At 37.6% G+C, this 15,418-nt stretch overlaps 1 protein-coding gene across 1 annotated transcript in view; it reads left to right on the top strand.

Annotated features, from left to right (window-relative positions):
- Positions 1–15,418, top strand: part of LOC124605297 — a 242,634-nt gene that overhangs the window by 64,259 nt on the left and 162,957 nt on the right. The window contains exon 6 of the mRNA XM_047136878.1: positions 6,738–9,815. Within this exon, the coding sequence (XP_046992834.1) occupies positions 6,738–9,815 (3,078 nt within the window). The remainder of the gene's footprint in view (positions 1–6,737; positions 9,816–15,418) is intronic.

Raw genomic sequence — 15,418 nt, 5'->3', positions numbered from 1 at the left:
GGGTCCGTTGGTTTGGAACCGAGTGAAGGGTCTCGACAAAGGCTTCATCGACTCTGTGACGGCCTTGCTGCAGATTTCTGGACCTGCACTATCAAGTGTGCAATTGTAGGACTCCTCTGGATAGGTCATGGTGCACTACACAAAGGAAGCAGGTACTCAGGTAGCATAGTGCTTGTGAAGTGCACATGAGGGTTTTTCTGGCCATTCAATACACAGTGAGCAAAATCTGATTGTGTAAAAATAATGACACTTCGACTCAAAATTTCCGGGAAAGTTCTCATGCTCAGATTATTCTTGGGACCAAGAGCTGGCTGAAACCAGAAGTAGAAAGCTCAGAGATGCTGCGCAAGTCATGGAATGTACATCGGGAAGACAGATTTAGATGCCATAGGAGGGGAGTGTTCAGTGCAGTTTGCAAAAGTATTGTGTCTATCGAGGTCGAAGCTGATTGTGACAGTGAAGTTACCTGGTCACATATAACAGGTCTAGGTGAAACCACGTCAATTGTTGATTGTTTTTACCGGCCACTTGATTTCTCTATGACAATTTTAGAGTCATTCAAAGAAAGTCTGCAGTCAGTAGTGCGTAAATACCCAGATTGTGCAATACTAGTTGGAGGCAACTTTATCCTGCCGACTATAGACTGGGCTGTCTATGGATTCATTGCAGGGGGTACAGTCAGTCAGTCTTGTGAAGTATTTTTTGAACATGTTTTCCGAAAACTGTCTTGAGCAGCTAATTCAGCAGCCTACACGCAACTGAAATATCTTGGACCTTGTAGCCACAAACACAGGTGGGCCTTTACGACAGCACCGGTGTAGAGACAGGGATTAGTGAGCATGATGTCATCATAGTGACTACAGTTTTGAAAGTTATCAAATCAGTCAAGAAGGCTAGGAGAGTGGTTTTGCTACAAAGAGCGAATAAGCAGTTGTTAACATCTCATTTAGACAGTGAATTGACATCATGAAGTTCTAGGAAGATGAGTGTAGAGCAATTACAGGTGAAGTTTGAACAGATTGAAAATTATGGCCTGGAAAACTTATGTGCCTAGCAGTAATTAGATTAATGACGGAAATGACCCACTATGATTTAAGAACAAAATTTGGAAAATGCTGAGGAAGCAAAGGCTGTTGCACTCTCGGTTGAAAAGAGAATATGCAAATTATGACAGGCAAAAGTTATTAGAAATCTGTGTGTATATGGAAGGATTTAGGAATGAAGCCTACAAACAACTACCACCGTCATACCTTAGCAAAAGACCTAGCCAAGAAACTGAGAAAATACTGGTCTTGTATAAAATCATTAAGTGGGTAAACGGCTTCAGTCCAGACACTTGTTGACCAGTCTGGTATGGCAGTTGAAGATAGCAAAAAGAAATCCGAAGTTTTAAATTTCACATTAATGAAATCATTCACACAAGAGAATCATACAATCATAACATCTTTTCACCATCGAACAACTCCCGTATGACTGACATGGTAATAAGCACTCCCGGTGTAGAGAAACAACTGAAAGAGATGAAAACAAGTAAATCACCTGGTCTGGATGAAATCCCAATTCAAAGAGTACTCTACAGCATTGGCGCAGAGAAACAACTGAAAGAGTTGAAAACAAATAAATTGCCTAGTCTGTATCATTAGTCCCTTACTTAGCTTGGATTTATTGCAAATCTCTCACCAAGCGCAAAGTCCAAGCGACTGTAAAAAATGCAGGTGACTCCTTTTATAAGAAAGGTAAAAGAAAGGACCCAGAAAATTACAGATCAATATCCTTAACACCGGTTTACCACAGAATTCTTGAACTTATTCTTAGTTCAAATATAATAAAATTCCTTGATGTCCATGAATCAGCACAGTTTTAGAAAGCACCACTTGTGCGAAACTCGACTTGTATTTTTCTCACATGGTATACTGTGAACTATGTATGGAAGGCAACAGCCAGATTCCATATTTATAGATTTCTGAAAAGCATTTGACACGGCACCACGTTGCAGTCTGTTAACAAAGGTACGAGCATATGGACTAGATTCTTCCTAGGTATGTGAATGGCTCAGAGACTTCTTAAGTAATAGAGCGTAGTGCGTTGTCCTCGACAACGAGTGTTCATCAGGGACACGGGTATTGCCAGGAGTATCCCAGGGAAAGTGTCATAGGACAGCTGTTATTTTCTGCATACATAAATGATCTGACTGACAAGATGAGCTGCAATTTGCTGTTGCTTGCTAATGATGCTGTGGTATACAGAAAGGTGTCAAGGTTGAGTGACTGTTGGAGGATACGAAATGACTTAGAGAAAATTTCTAGTAGGTGTGATGAATGCAGCTAGCTCTAAATGTAGAAAAATGTAAGTTAATTTGAATGAGTAGGAAAAACAAACCTGTAATGTTTGGATACAGCATTAGTGGTGTCTTGCATGACACCGACACGTTGTTTAAATATCTGGGTGTATAGAAGAGGCCCTAAATTCTTCCCGCCGCTTTTGAATTATTCCTAGTGATCACATTTCTTCCCTCATTCTTATGTATTTTCAAATCTGTTTTCTACATCTACTTGTGCCACACAAAATTGTGAACCTCAACCTAACCAATCCTTCCTCCCCCCACTCTCTTTTCCCTCATTCCAGCACACACATATTCCCACACCTCATTCTTTCCGCTCTTTTTCACATTTTTTAATGTTTTTTTGTGTATTTATTTGTGTGCTTTTTATGTATCTTTTTGTGTTTTACATGTTTGAATATTATGCACATAATTTTATGTATTTTTACACGTCATTCTCTGTTTAACGATCTCCATCACAATCACCTAACACCTTCATTTGCCCAGTTCCCAAGTTGTTTTCAGTTTCCCTAATGCCATCCATGATTCAATGGACCCCTGCTCCATCTTTCTGCACCAGTTCAGAAAAATATCCCTTTCTCTGGTTAAAACTCAGACCAACATACAATTCTTTAAACGCTGCTTAACCTGTGGAATCCCCCCAACAGGCTAACCGTAAAAATTCCATTCTCTGGATTTCACTCCGCCTATCACGATGACCTTTACCTTTTTAGATTCTGTAAATCCCTGTCCATCACAAACCAGGTACTACAAAGACATATCTCAATGGCACATACATTTCTAAACCACCTCTGCTCCCTCCTCATGATACTGTTAGCTCAGAATCCTGACTCCGTGTAGACCGTATCTGAAATTGAATCCAGCACCTGGGACAGCACTCAAGTCCATAAGTTACCTAGCCTGCTGACATCCCACTGCTCTCTTGGGGCACCATTATCCAACCCCTATCCTGCCCACAGTGGTCCTCCTCGTCAACCCCTCATAGTACCCAGACTCCGCCTAGCTGACATTTTCAACCATATAGAAAAATAGATTATTGCCATTTATTTTTCAATAAATAATTTTTAAACGTCCTGTTTATATTTGATTTACCTTCATGTAAATCTTTGTATAATTATTACCTTGAAACATTTAGTTTATTATTTAGATTTCATTAAATTGTACATAAAATAAAATTCTGTTGTTAACACAAATTAACAAACCAGAAATGCAGCTGTAGCAGTAATAAAGAAACACGTAGTTGCTAGAGGAATTCAGTGCAATTTCTCCCATTTACAGAAATGTCCTTTGAAAAAATAGATTTTTTCAAACTTTTTAAGACCATGGCTTCCTTGACGTGAATATAAACACCTCCAGCTCCTTTCGCACACAGCATTCAGCTAGAAGTGTGTGGTAAATAAATTTAAAATGTTTATTATCAAAAACAGTCTTGATCACAAATTATTTATTCTGGTGACTGGTTTCGACCACAATTGTGGTGATCTTCAGACCAATGAGTAAGAACCACCTTCTGGTGGTAAATCACTACTGGTGAAGGAGAAGGAGGTTCTTACTCATTGATCTGAATATGACCACAGTTGTGATCGAAACCGGTCACCAGAATAAATAATTTGTGATCAAGACTGTTTTTGATAGTAAATATTTGTAATAACATTGATCACTGTTCATTCCCACAATGTATTCAAAAATAAATAAATATAAGTTTTGAATAAAGTTAATAGCAGTAGTTGTTGCTTTATTAACTGTTGACTTAACAAATTTTACTCAGCTTTAATGTCATTAGATGTTATACTTGCAATGAAATTGTGAGCTTTCTTCTTCATCATCAGTTCTTTGAACCTTGACATAAGGTCAGAAATTGTGACTCACATCCCCTCCTCCACATTGATTTGTGATCCAGATTTTGTATCAGTGACTGCCATGTTGAAAAACCTGCCTCATGTAAGTAGGATGTTGCAATAGTTATTAAAACTCGTAGGGCCTTGTTTCCTGTTTGCAGTTATTCTTGGTTCACTAAGCTCCAAAATGCAGGCAGTGATGAAGGAATGAACTTCGATTTCGATGCGGAGTCTGAAGAAATATCAATAAATTGCTCCTGTTCCTCAGTAATAAATGCTGATGGAGGTTCTGTACTGAAAGGACCTTTGATCCAGTTGTGTTGATAAACTTGTTCCAGAAAGTGCTTCAGAAAGTAATCACTGAGTTCATTTAAATGATTCACAAATACAAACTTCAATTCTTCACTCAGCTGAAAGTCATTGTCTGCTCAAACCATGTGAAGAGCAGAGAAAACATGATGTGTGTCTGTATCAGCCACCTTTTTTTCCACAATAATAGTTTCTTTCTGAAGGCTGAAACTTTGTCTGACAGTTGCAGAATGTTGGTCTCATTACCTTGAAGGGATACATTCAGTGAACAGATGTTTTCAGAGATGCCACAGAGATACACCAACTTCTAAACAAACTCACTCTCTACAAATTCCTTGGAATTCAAATGTTTTTTCTGGAATAAGGTAAGAGTAAATTTCATTCGTGAGTTCGTGCACTCATTTCGAGATGTTCCCAAGTCAGAGCCAGTGAGAATTACTGTAATAAATTAGAGAAATATACTCAGCACCTATATAAATCCATGTTTGTTGAAAAGTCTCGACTGAAGTGGCTGACTTCCAGTGAAGTTTACGACTTTGATCGGTGATTGAAAAATCTTCTGAAGGACAGGGCTCATGTTGTTTTATTCTAGTGCTTCTTGGTGAGTAAAAAAATGAGTCAAAATAGTCTTTACAGATCAGAGCTTTCAATTTGGCATAGCAGCCAGCCATACTGTACACACACATACACAATTTTCCCAGTTAATATTTTTGCCTTGCATAAAGGAGTGTAGCACTTCAAGGACATGACATACTTTTATTCCAAGAGTTATTGTCTCACAGAAAATAAGATCTTTGTGAAATTTTTTGCCATATGTAAAATGCTTGTAAAAAATTTGATGTGAATCATTGTAGTTGTCTGTAGCTTCATTCAGATGAATTACAAAATCACCATTACCTTTGAGTTTTTCAACCAACTGGTCATTAATGTCATCAGCCATATTGAGTATTGAGTGACTGTTAGGTTTGTCTAACAAAGACTCACTAGCCTGTAGCATGACAGCTGACTCACCTTACATAATAGACACCATGTCCAGAGCAGGTAGTAAAATAAGGTCTTCTGCAATGGTGTGAGGAGGGTATTTGCTCTTTGCTACAAGGTAGGCAACTTTGTAAGATGGAAGAAGAGCCTTTGTAGGAAACATAACTTGTTTAGTGACATACTGTTGTTTTTAACTTGTGGGAAAAGTATTCTCATGGTTTGTTTACCAAACTACCATGATTATATTCCATGACATTTCGTTTTATTAACTCCCAGTAGCTGGTAGTTTGAACAAATTACACATTATGGTCATTCTTCTTTCCCAACAGCTGTACACGTAAAACCGGAATTCAAATAACTATCATCATACTTCCTGCATTTTCGTCTATTTGTGTGTTTAGAACTGCATGATAAATTTGAAATATCACTTGTGTACTCACATTTAAAGATTTACCCATGCTGACAAAGAAACACAAATTACAGAGGACACACAACAGTTAAACATGATAATTTTTGACAAAATGACAAAACAGCAAAACTGACTGTCAGAATTAATATTACGGAATAAAAACAAATCAGCCACTTACTGTGATTCGCCTGCCATAGTAACAACACTTCCTTGCCAGCTGCTAGGTATATCTGCTAGCACTCACATTGTTCCTGAACACACAAAGAAGATAAACCACATGTTTTTTTTCTTACGAAACCACTGCAACACCCACACTGTAAGGCTGCAACACCTCTGGGTGTTGAGATGCACAGTTTGGAAACATGTGCCTATTCTGTTAATGGAAAATTGTGGGCTGTAAAATATTGGATTGAAATTTGAATGAAGTATGCTAACACCATGGTCATCATTGAAAGGCTCTGCAGTGCATCTGAGGCTTGCACTTGATGGAAGATGTTTAGTTATAAGTGCTCTATAATATGGCTGTGTCACAAAGTTTTAGAATTTTTTGTGTTTATAAAGAGTTGACTTTGTGCTCATCTTGTTGTAGACCATCTTACTCCTCCAGTTTTTTTCATACTGTACCAGCAAATTTTATTTAATTATTTTCTCAAAGAATTCTTATTCAGATAAAATTGTATACATGCAGATGTGAAGTATTTCTTTAAAGAAGTTTATTGTTTGCCTTCCTGTTTTGCACAATTGTAATGCAGCTTATTTTTGTTTATTTATTTCTATTTACATTTCATTTGCAGTGAAGTTTTGGAAAAGTCAGAGAAACTGTCATAACTAATCTGTGAAATTCTTCTTTATGTCTTAGGAGCTCAAGAATGAAGAAAATATTATTGTCCTCTCGGATACAGATGTGGATGATTATGAAGGAGTTGTCTCTGTTAAACCACTACAATGCAATACAGAAGTACCGAGACAAGCAGCCACTGTTGAAGAAAATCGGCTACTTTCTGAAACTCAAGGTGAATGCATTACCCGGAAGCGACCCAGTGACATCTCTCATGATGTGCCAAGCAAAGTGCCCCGAAAAAGTGGTCCAGAAAACAATCAAGTGATAGACAGTGCTACGAGTGACGTGTATAGGTCTGATTGTAGTGTTATAAAAGAAGAACCCTATGTTAATAACAATAATAGTGCAATGAGCTGTGATATAATCAAAGAGGTTACAGATATTACATGTATGAAAGAAACTCTTGCTGACATTACACGTCAGGTGGAATCAGATGCCTTCATTCACGGTGCTACTGATAAAATGCTTGTAAATATCACTGATGGAAATCGTGTAACAGAGAGTACTGTGAGTACCTCAGTCATCTCAGATGGTATTCTTTTAAGTGAGAGGTCAGAAATTACTGACAGTTGTGTGAAATCCAGCGAAGAGTGTGCGGACAGAACTTATAAGAGAGGTTCACAAACTGGTTCTACTTTTAACTTGAAATCTGAAAATGAAGGTAATGTGGACGGTGTTATTGAAAGCAGGGGCATTCATGTTGTGAACGATGATGGTAATAATTCTCAAATTGATTCTGTTCTTGCGAAGCACACAGTTGAAGATACATCTCTCAGAAGTATTAGAAGCTCAGATCATAAAGAAATTTTAGAACACTCACTTAGTAACATTTGTGCACCAGAAAAAGTTTTTAAAGAACCATTTAGTAAGGCAAATAGTGAAACAAATAGTTCAAAATCCATAGGTGTCCATTCGACAAACAGTACTTTTCATACAAACATTTCAAGTGATAGCAGTGAAGATAAACACAAATTAGTTTCTTTGAGCAGAATTGAATCTAAATCCATAGACCTGCCTTCGACAAACAGTACTGCTCTCACAAATGTTTCAAGTGGTAGTAGTAAAGAGAAACATACATTACCTTCTTTAAGCAGAACTGAACCTCTAGCAAAAAGGAAGGAAATATTTGAAAAGTCTTGTAAATCTGACTATGGAGAGACAAATGCCTGCCAAGATATGGAAAAAGTTCCATGTCAGAAGGACCAAAGTGCTCTAAAATTGAAAGACTTGGTGATTAAGGTTGAAAAACTATCTGAAGCAGAAGTGAAACAACACCAGATCAATGAAAATACTGCTAATGAAAATGCTAATGCAGATGAAAGCATGTTAAATTATACTTTAGATGATGACATTATTGTTATAAGTGATGATGAGGAAATGTTTCCAAGTTCTCAGCTATTTAATGAACCATTACTTGTTAAACAGGAAGTACTGGAAGAAAATGATATCTCTTGCACCACAACTGATGCCCATCAGGATGATATGGAAGCTATAGACTGTGACATTGGTGGAATTACGATTCCTATTGATGATGATAGTGATGATGATGGGGATGGGGATAATTGGTTCAGAAAACTTTCACAGACATATCATGATTCCATAAGTGATGAGGAGCTAGAGATTAAGAAAGAAGATAAGATCTCGATACATCCATCAGAGCATGATAAAAATATTGAGGAGATAAATAAAGTTACTGAGTTAGTTGGAACTTCAGTAAAGGATGACGTATTTGAGGAGACTCGTGCACAAGAGGAAGATGGCGATGTGACACGAGAATTTTATACCAAACCGCATCTAGAATCTGGTCCTAGTATAAGTGACAAGTTTGAAACAGAACCTTGTGATGAAGCGCATGCTAGTAATATGTTACTTGATTTGCCAGATGAGGGACAAAATGATGTAGTGTCCAACAAAAATTTTCAGGATCTTGCTGACAAAAGAGATTATGAGGAAACAGCCAGTGAAAAATCAAAGGGAATAATCTCCAGGAAACCTATAATAATTGAAGCACCACATATGAAGAAAGTGAGATCTCGTGAAAGATTACCACCTTCCAGCAAAATGAAGCCCAAGGAGCAGAAAGCAGTTAGCTTGGATATTTGTGCTTCTGCTCCACACAGGGAGTCAAGTTTAAAACAGAAGAGGCTGTCAAAGAAAAAGAGAAACAGTTCTTCAAATGCGAGTGCCATTCCTCTAAATGAAAAGAAGGAAATTACAGAAGCACGTAAGAAACGCTTAAAGGAAATTGCAGAAAATAAGAAAAAAGATGAAGACACCAAAGAAGTTAAACGAAATGCAACTCTACGAGTTAAAGTTACAGAAAGAAATAGAGGAGCGTTTCTGACTGAAAGTCTTCCTATCTCATCTGCCAGATCAGGTAAAGAAGAAAGTAACTCTGGGAAGAAATTTGTGAAGGATGATGTGTTAAATATTTCTCGGACTGAATCACTATGTGATTCTAGTAAAACAGGTGCATCCTCAAGCACCTCTGCCATACCAGAAAGTGTTCAGGCAGTAGTGGAGGGTAAAACTTCAAGTACGGAACTGAGCGGAAAACATAGAGAAAGTAAATCATCTAATAAGGAACCAGAGAAAAAGATAAGTTCATTGCCTCGTATACCTCGCTTGAGAACATTATCTTCGGGTCCAAAAGGTTGTGATCAAATTTCACCTCTCCAAGACTCACCACAGAAGTGCACTCGTGCTAGTAACAGTGCTGTTAGTACAAGTACTTCTGCAAATGCAGAAACTTTGTTGACAACAAAAACTCCAAAGAAGAAAAGAATAGCTAGAGTATCCAGAACAAATAAAGCTGCAAATGAAACTGCCCCTCAGAAATCTTGTTTAAAACAAATTGGGAGCACTTTATTAAAAACATCCCAAAAAAGTAAACATGTATCTTTCAGCGGAAATTTGACACATGTAAAAATTTTTGAGATACAAGACGGTGCACACCTTAGGCCAGTAGGGTCGATAAAAGATGCTCCTCTACCTAACTTGCCACCTCTAAACAGAGGGACTGGCAGTTCAGAAAGTGAATCATTTTTAAATGAGGTCATCAACATAATTTGTCAGTGGAATCCTAAATGGTTGGAGGTGAGTAATGCTCAGAACATTAGTAAGTAGTTATGAATTTATTGCTAACTTTAAAGCGTGTTGAAATTTGCCACCACTTTAAATTAGCTTGCTGAATTGTAAAACAGCGAATTCTGCTCAAATAGTGTCATTTGCAGTGTGTGCATTGTGACTGAGTCACATTTTCCAACAGTTCATGGAACATACAAATTGAGTTGTTGTTAGTGATAAGTTGAATATAATGTTTTCAGTATTGTAGAGAGGTGATTCTACACACGTGTTATTTCAGCATTCAGAGCTCTTGTTATTCTTTGGATAAGCTGCAAACAAGGCCAACCTGTCAATAAGATGCATTACTGCTGTGGAGAATTAGCACGTGCATATCCCATATCAAATTTTGCATACTGAAATCTAAATAAGAGAGCACTGGATTTTTTACAAAATTGAGGCAAAAATCTCTGTCACCTTTCAAAAGATTGTACAGAATCATTTCTCATTTGCGTCTGTCTGTCTGTATTTTGTTGCTGTAGTTTGAACTAATTGCCAAAATCTCAGTATTAGAATTAACATGGGATGGTAAGTGGAGAAACATTGTTCTGAAATTTATTCAGTCAATCTGATAGTAGCAATCTGCGAAAACTTTTGGTTCAGTACATACTGTACTAATGGAGGAAGATATTGTTGAGAAGATATTTCTCTTTTGTGTAATTTGTCATTGAAGCCTGATAGTCATACCAGGTTTTTGTAAAAGGCTTTACGGACCAGTTACATTGTGCTTAATTTCTGGTACCTGTAAAATCCTGACATGTAAAAAAACTTATTAAAAAGTATATGTATTTAATCTATGGTATGTTCAGGACTCAAATATCAAACTTCAAAAGCACTTCACTGCATCTGTCAAAAATTCTTGAGGAAATTGATTTTGAAATTTTCTGAGTGACTTTAATCCTTGAATAATATTAGCATTTTTCAGCTGGCCTCATTGTTCTGTGGTACTTTGCTTGCCTGTAACACGAGTGGCCCAGGTACGTTTCTTGGCTGATGCAAAATTTTAAACATAGGTGCATGGTCTACAGGTACATCCATTAAGCGTAAAATGCATAAATACGAAAAAATTTTATTTGTTATGTTTTCTTAGTCTAAACAATCTTTTATAAAAAATTGGTAATTAAGAATTTATATTAGCAATGAAAGATGGAATTTTGTGTGTGATACGTAATTAGAAATAAGAAGCAGTAAATTTTTCATATAAATGACAGATATGTGTTAGTTAGCATAAGTTTGATGAATTTTATGTTTAAATGACATGGGTATTCGAAATGAATGGAAAAAGAGGAGAAAATAATTACTGAAACAAGACGCAACCCAACGATCCAGCAGTTACCTGTCACAAATTTTGTATTTTCATCTTTATGAAATGCTAGTCCAACTTACACCTTTGTTTAAAATAATGCATTGGTTGAGAATTGAATCCAGGTCACTCATATTGCATGCGAGCATTCTACCAAATAGCCAAGTGGCACGTCGAAATTTTTTGATAGCTGTTGTGAGTTAAAGACGACTGGTAAAAGTCGATTTTCTCAAGAATTTTTGAGAATTGCATCTAACTGCTTTAGCTAATTGATATTTGAGGTTTGAACTTCAAATACCTTGAATATAAAAAAAGTTACAAAAATCCGATTGCTGTTTGGTCATCTCACAAGTGCAAGACACACTTAGCATCTCATTCCATTGCCATAATTTGTGGATCCTGCCTATTCCAGACCGCTCTTCTCACGTCTAACATCATCTTTCAAACTATTGTTTCATAACATCGTTTCTCATTTACTTCTTTCCCATCTAATGTTTCCACTCTCATTACGTGCCTGAATGTTTACTGTGCCCAACAATTTACAGCAACAGCAACTAAATTTGAGCTTTATTCCTTTGCCATTTCTACCAACTGCGACAGACTCTGCTAATGATGCTAATAATACATTCATGGTTTGAAAATTATGTTTATTTGGTGGTCAGACGTTTTTCCTGTCATCACATTTCCTTGCTATTCTAAGTGAGGTAAGTGTGTATCCTGTCTGCCTGTGAATCCTGTAAACTTTGTTCTGCTTATAGTCGTGTTTCAACCTTGTAGAAAAAATAGTGTCTTTGTAAGTAAGAAATGGCACAAAGAACATAGAATGAGAAAAAAGAAACAAGATTGCTCGTATTGGAATACAAATATAGTTCGTCTTGAACTCGTTTCTTCTTCTGTCAAAAGTCTCACCGAAATCCATCAACTCAGTGGCAGTTTACTACAGATAACATTTTGCACTCTCCTGGGAGGCGCAAATGGCAGACATACTGCACAGGCCCATGAGAAACAACTGGAAGAAAATCATAGAATGAAGGCTTTCATGGCAGGTGTTGTCATCACTTAACATTTTCAGGCTGAGAGTTGGTAGGCTTGTTTCTATATCTGAAAGATGACATCTACTCAGATTTAGCGCCAGTAGCACAAGAGTGGCTCTCGTAGTGTCACTATGAAGATGCAGATCGGGTTTACTTTAAATACATCCTGTAATGATTGCAAGCGTTAGTTACCTTTGAGAATGGATGTAGTGAAGTGATATTAATCAGAAATGCATTTAAGATGAAGAAGACACCATTATCAGCAGCTCACTGAATTTGAACAAGGTTGTGTAATATGGCCACGAGGAGATGGATGCCCCTGCTATGATACTGCTGATAGACTTGACGGGAATGTAACCATTGTAAATGATTATTGGCAGCGGAGGTCATGGGAAGGGTACAGTCGTAGAAGACCAGGCTCCAGATGGGCATGTAGTACTGCTGAAAGGGAAGACCGTCATGTTCGGCGTATGACTGGTGCATCATATTGCATGTGGAGTAGCAATTTGAACAGCAGTTGGCACCACAGTGACATAAGCAACTGTTACAAATATGTTACTTCAAGGATATCTCTGAGCCAGATGTCATGTAGCGTGCATTGCACTGACACCAAACCACCATAATTTGCGACTTCTGTGGTGTCAAGCGAGCACTAGTTGGTGGGCGGAGTGTAGAATTTGTTGTGTTTCCTGATGAAAGCCAGTGTCATGTGTTGGTTGGAAAGTGGCCAATCTGTTTGTGGCCTGGACGCACTGACCCTCGGCTGGAGTTGTGATCTGGGGTGTAATTTTGTATGACGATAGCAGCACTCTCACGGTTATCCCCTGCACCCTGACTGCAGATTTGTACGTCAATCTGATGGTTTGACATATCGTGTCCCATTCGTGAACAGAATTACAGGGAGTGTTCTCCAACAGGATAACACTAACCCACTTACTACTGTCGTAAGCCAGCATGCTCTACATTGTGTTGACCGGTTGCCTTGGCCTGCTCGATCACCAGACCTGTCTCCAATTGATCATGTATGAGACCTCATGGAGCGACAACTCCATCATCATCCACAATAACATTAACCATCCCTGTAGTGACCTCTTGCTTACATTAATCTGTGAACTTGCAGCATTATTCACTTAAATATGTTACCTAGAAAAATGTATTCCTGAAATTTCATTACTCTACATTAATTATTTTTTTGGTGTCGGAATTTTTTCCTGTCAGTGTATAGGAAGTGGGTAATCAGTAACTCCTGCTGACACTCAAGAATTAGTTTGATGTTCTGACTGGATTTTAGCAGTAAGTACTGCTAGTCTGCTGCGGAGAATGGGTACAGGAACAGCTACTGCAGAATAAGATTGCACGAGAGTGAGGCTGCTTTTCAGAGTTAAGCTGCAGTTTTTTCACCAAATAATTCCACAGATTTCAGCATTGTAAACTATGCCAAAGACAGTCACCAAACAACCAATAAAATTCAGCGTTCCAAGCGTTCACTGTAAATTACTTAAGCTTGTTGCCACTGCATGAAAACTCTGCTAAATTCAACAAAATATGTCGCATGCATGAAAATTCTGCTGAGTTTGAAGCAATATGTCACATGCATAATTTGGAGTGCCGTGCCACTGCACACTAACTTTTATACTAAGTGTAAAACTTGGGCTTCCACCACAAATTGGACAAAGTTCAACACTGTGGCATTCTAGCTGTCCAGAATCTGTCTGTGCAACTTCTTCTAAACTTTGAAATTCAAATAATACACACATTCTAATCATGCAATCTCTGATTTACACGCACACACACTCACACACTCTGCACACTCAGTTCCTATATACCTCTGCTCCAGCTCTGCCTCCCCATCTCTTACCTTTACTAAAAAGACATGGAAAATGAAGACAAATACAGCTTATAATCTAAAAAATTAAAGCTATTGACACTGAAGTGTGCCACTTTCAAAGCGGCATCTGCTGATGTGAAAAACAACTGTGTTTGCATTTGTTGTTCGGTTTCAGCAATCATTTATTATATTTCTCGTATCATAAGTTACTGTTATTTGATCAGTTTAAAAGATATCATTAAAAACTAAGCATGAGCCTATTTGTTTCCAGAAAATTTCTCCTGCTCTTACCATTGATAATGACTATTTGTCCCTAACTTAAATGAGTTGCATCTAAGACTTACAATTTAATTATTTCCGGGAAATACACATCACCTAGTTTATTGATAGATACAAAATGTTTAATATTACTATTCTTTACAGTATTCTACTATTATCTGTTGTGATTTGTGTTTGTATACTCTGAAATCACTTACTTAAATGAAATAACAATTATGACAAATATCAAACAATGGAAATTCGGGGAAACCACACACACATTCATGCACACAGTCAAGCACACATCACACACACATGACCACTGTCTCTGGCAGCTCAGACCATCATGCCAGTGGCAGAACTTTTCCAGCAAAAAGATTGAAAATGACGAACTCATTAGAGGAAGTTTGACTGACAAAACAGTCATCCAACTAAGTGAATACCATGGCCAAGCAATCAGAAAGAATACAAAGAACTTGGAAGGAATGAGAAAAGCAGTATGTGCAATGTTTTTACAAGACATCAAGTGATGAGAGGCCACTGCACAGCTTATGTTCAATTGACTGGTGTGAATACTGCAAAGCTGAGGCTGCAGAAACCGAATATACCTTAGAGCCATCGTCCCTGAAACTGTTGGAGCAGTAATAAAGCCAGTAAATAGAGATCTAGCACTTCATTGTCTTCTGAAGTAAAAGCTCGAAATGTAAATGTGTCTTTTGACAATGTTTTATGGACCAGGGTGCACAAAAATATATTTGTGACCTTGAAAACACTGAAGACTGGTGTCAGTGATGCTGTAATCACCTTCAGTGATGTAAATGCAGACAAAATAAAGGTTCTGAAGCAATTTGGAATTAAGCCTGGCTATAGCACACAAGCAGTCCAACAAGAACTGGATAGACACTGACTCTCCAAGGCAGAAATTATGGTCAAAATACAATTGAAGCAACAAGAACCCTCAGGCGGAGAAAGAGATTGCATCTGGTTGATCCTCAAGAAGATAAAGATTGCAAATATGGAGAGTTTTAGGTTGTCTCTTCATTCAATAGTGAGCTTTCCTTTACTTCAACTTTCAAATGCTGTTTCTGAAAAACAATTTTTTTTCCAAATGTTTCCCATTATCTGAGAAACTACTTAAGCCAAAGCTCTGAAA

This window comes from Schistocerca americana, chromosome 3, assembly GCF_021461395.2.
Source record: "Schistocerca americana isolate TAMUIC-IGC-003095 chromosome 3, iqSchAmer2.1, whole genome shotgun sequence".
Classification (NCBI taxonomy): Eukaryota; Metazoa; Arthropoda; class Insecta; order Orthoptera; family Acrididae; genus Schistocerca; species Schistocerca americana.
Note: the sequence above shows the minus strand (reverse complement) of the source record. Positions and strands in the feature narration are given on the sequence as shown.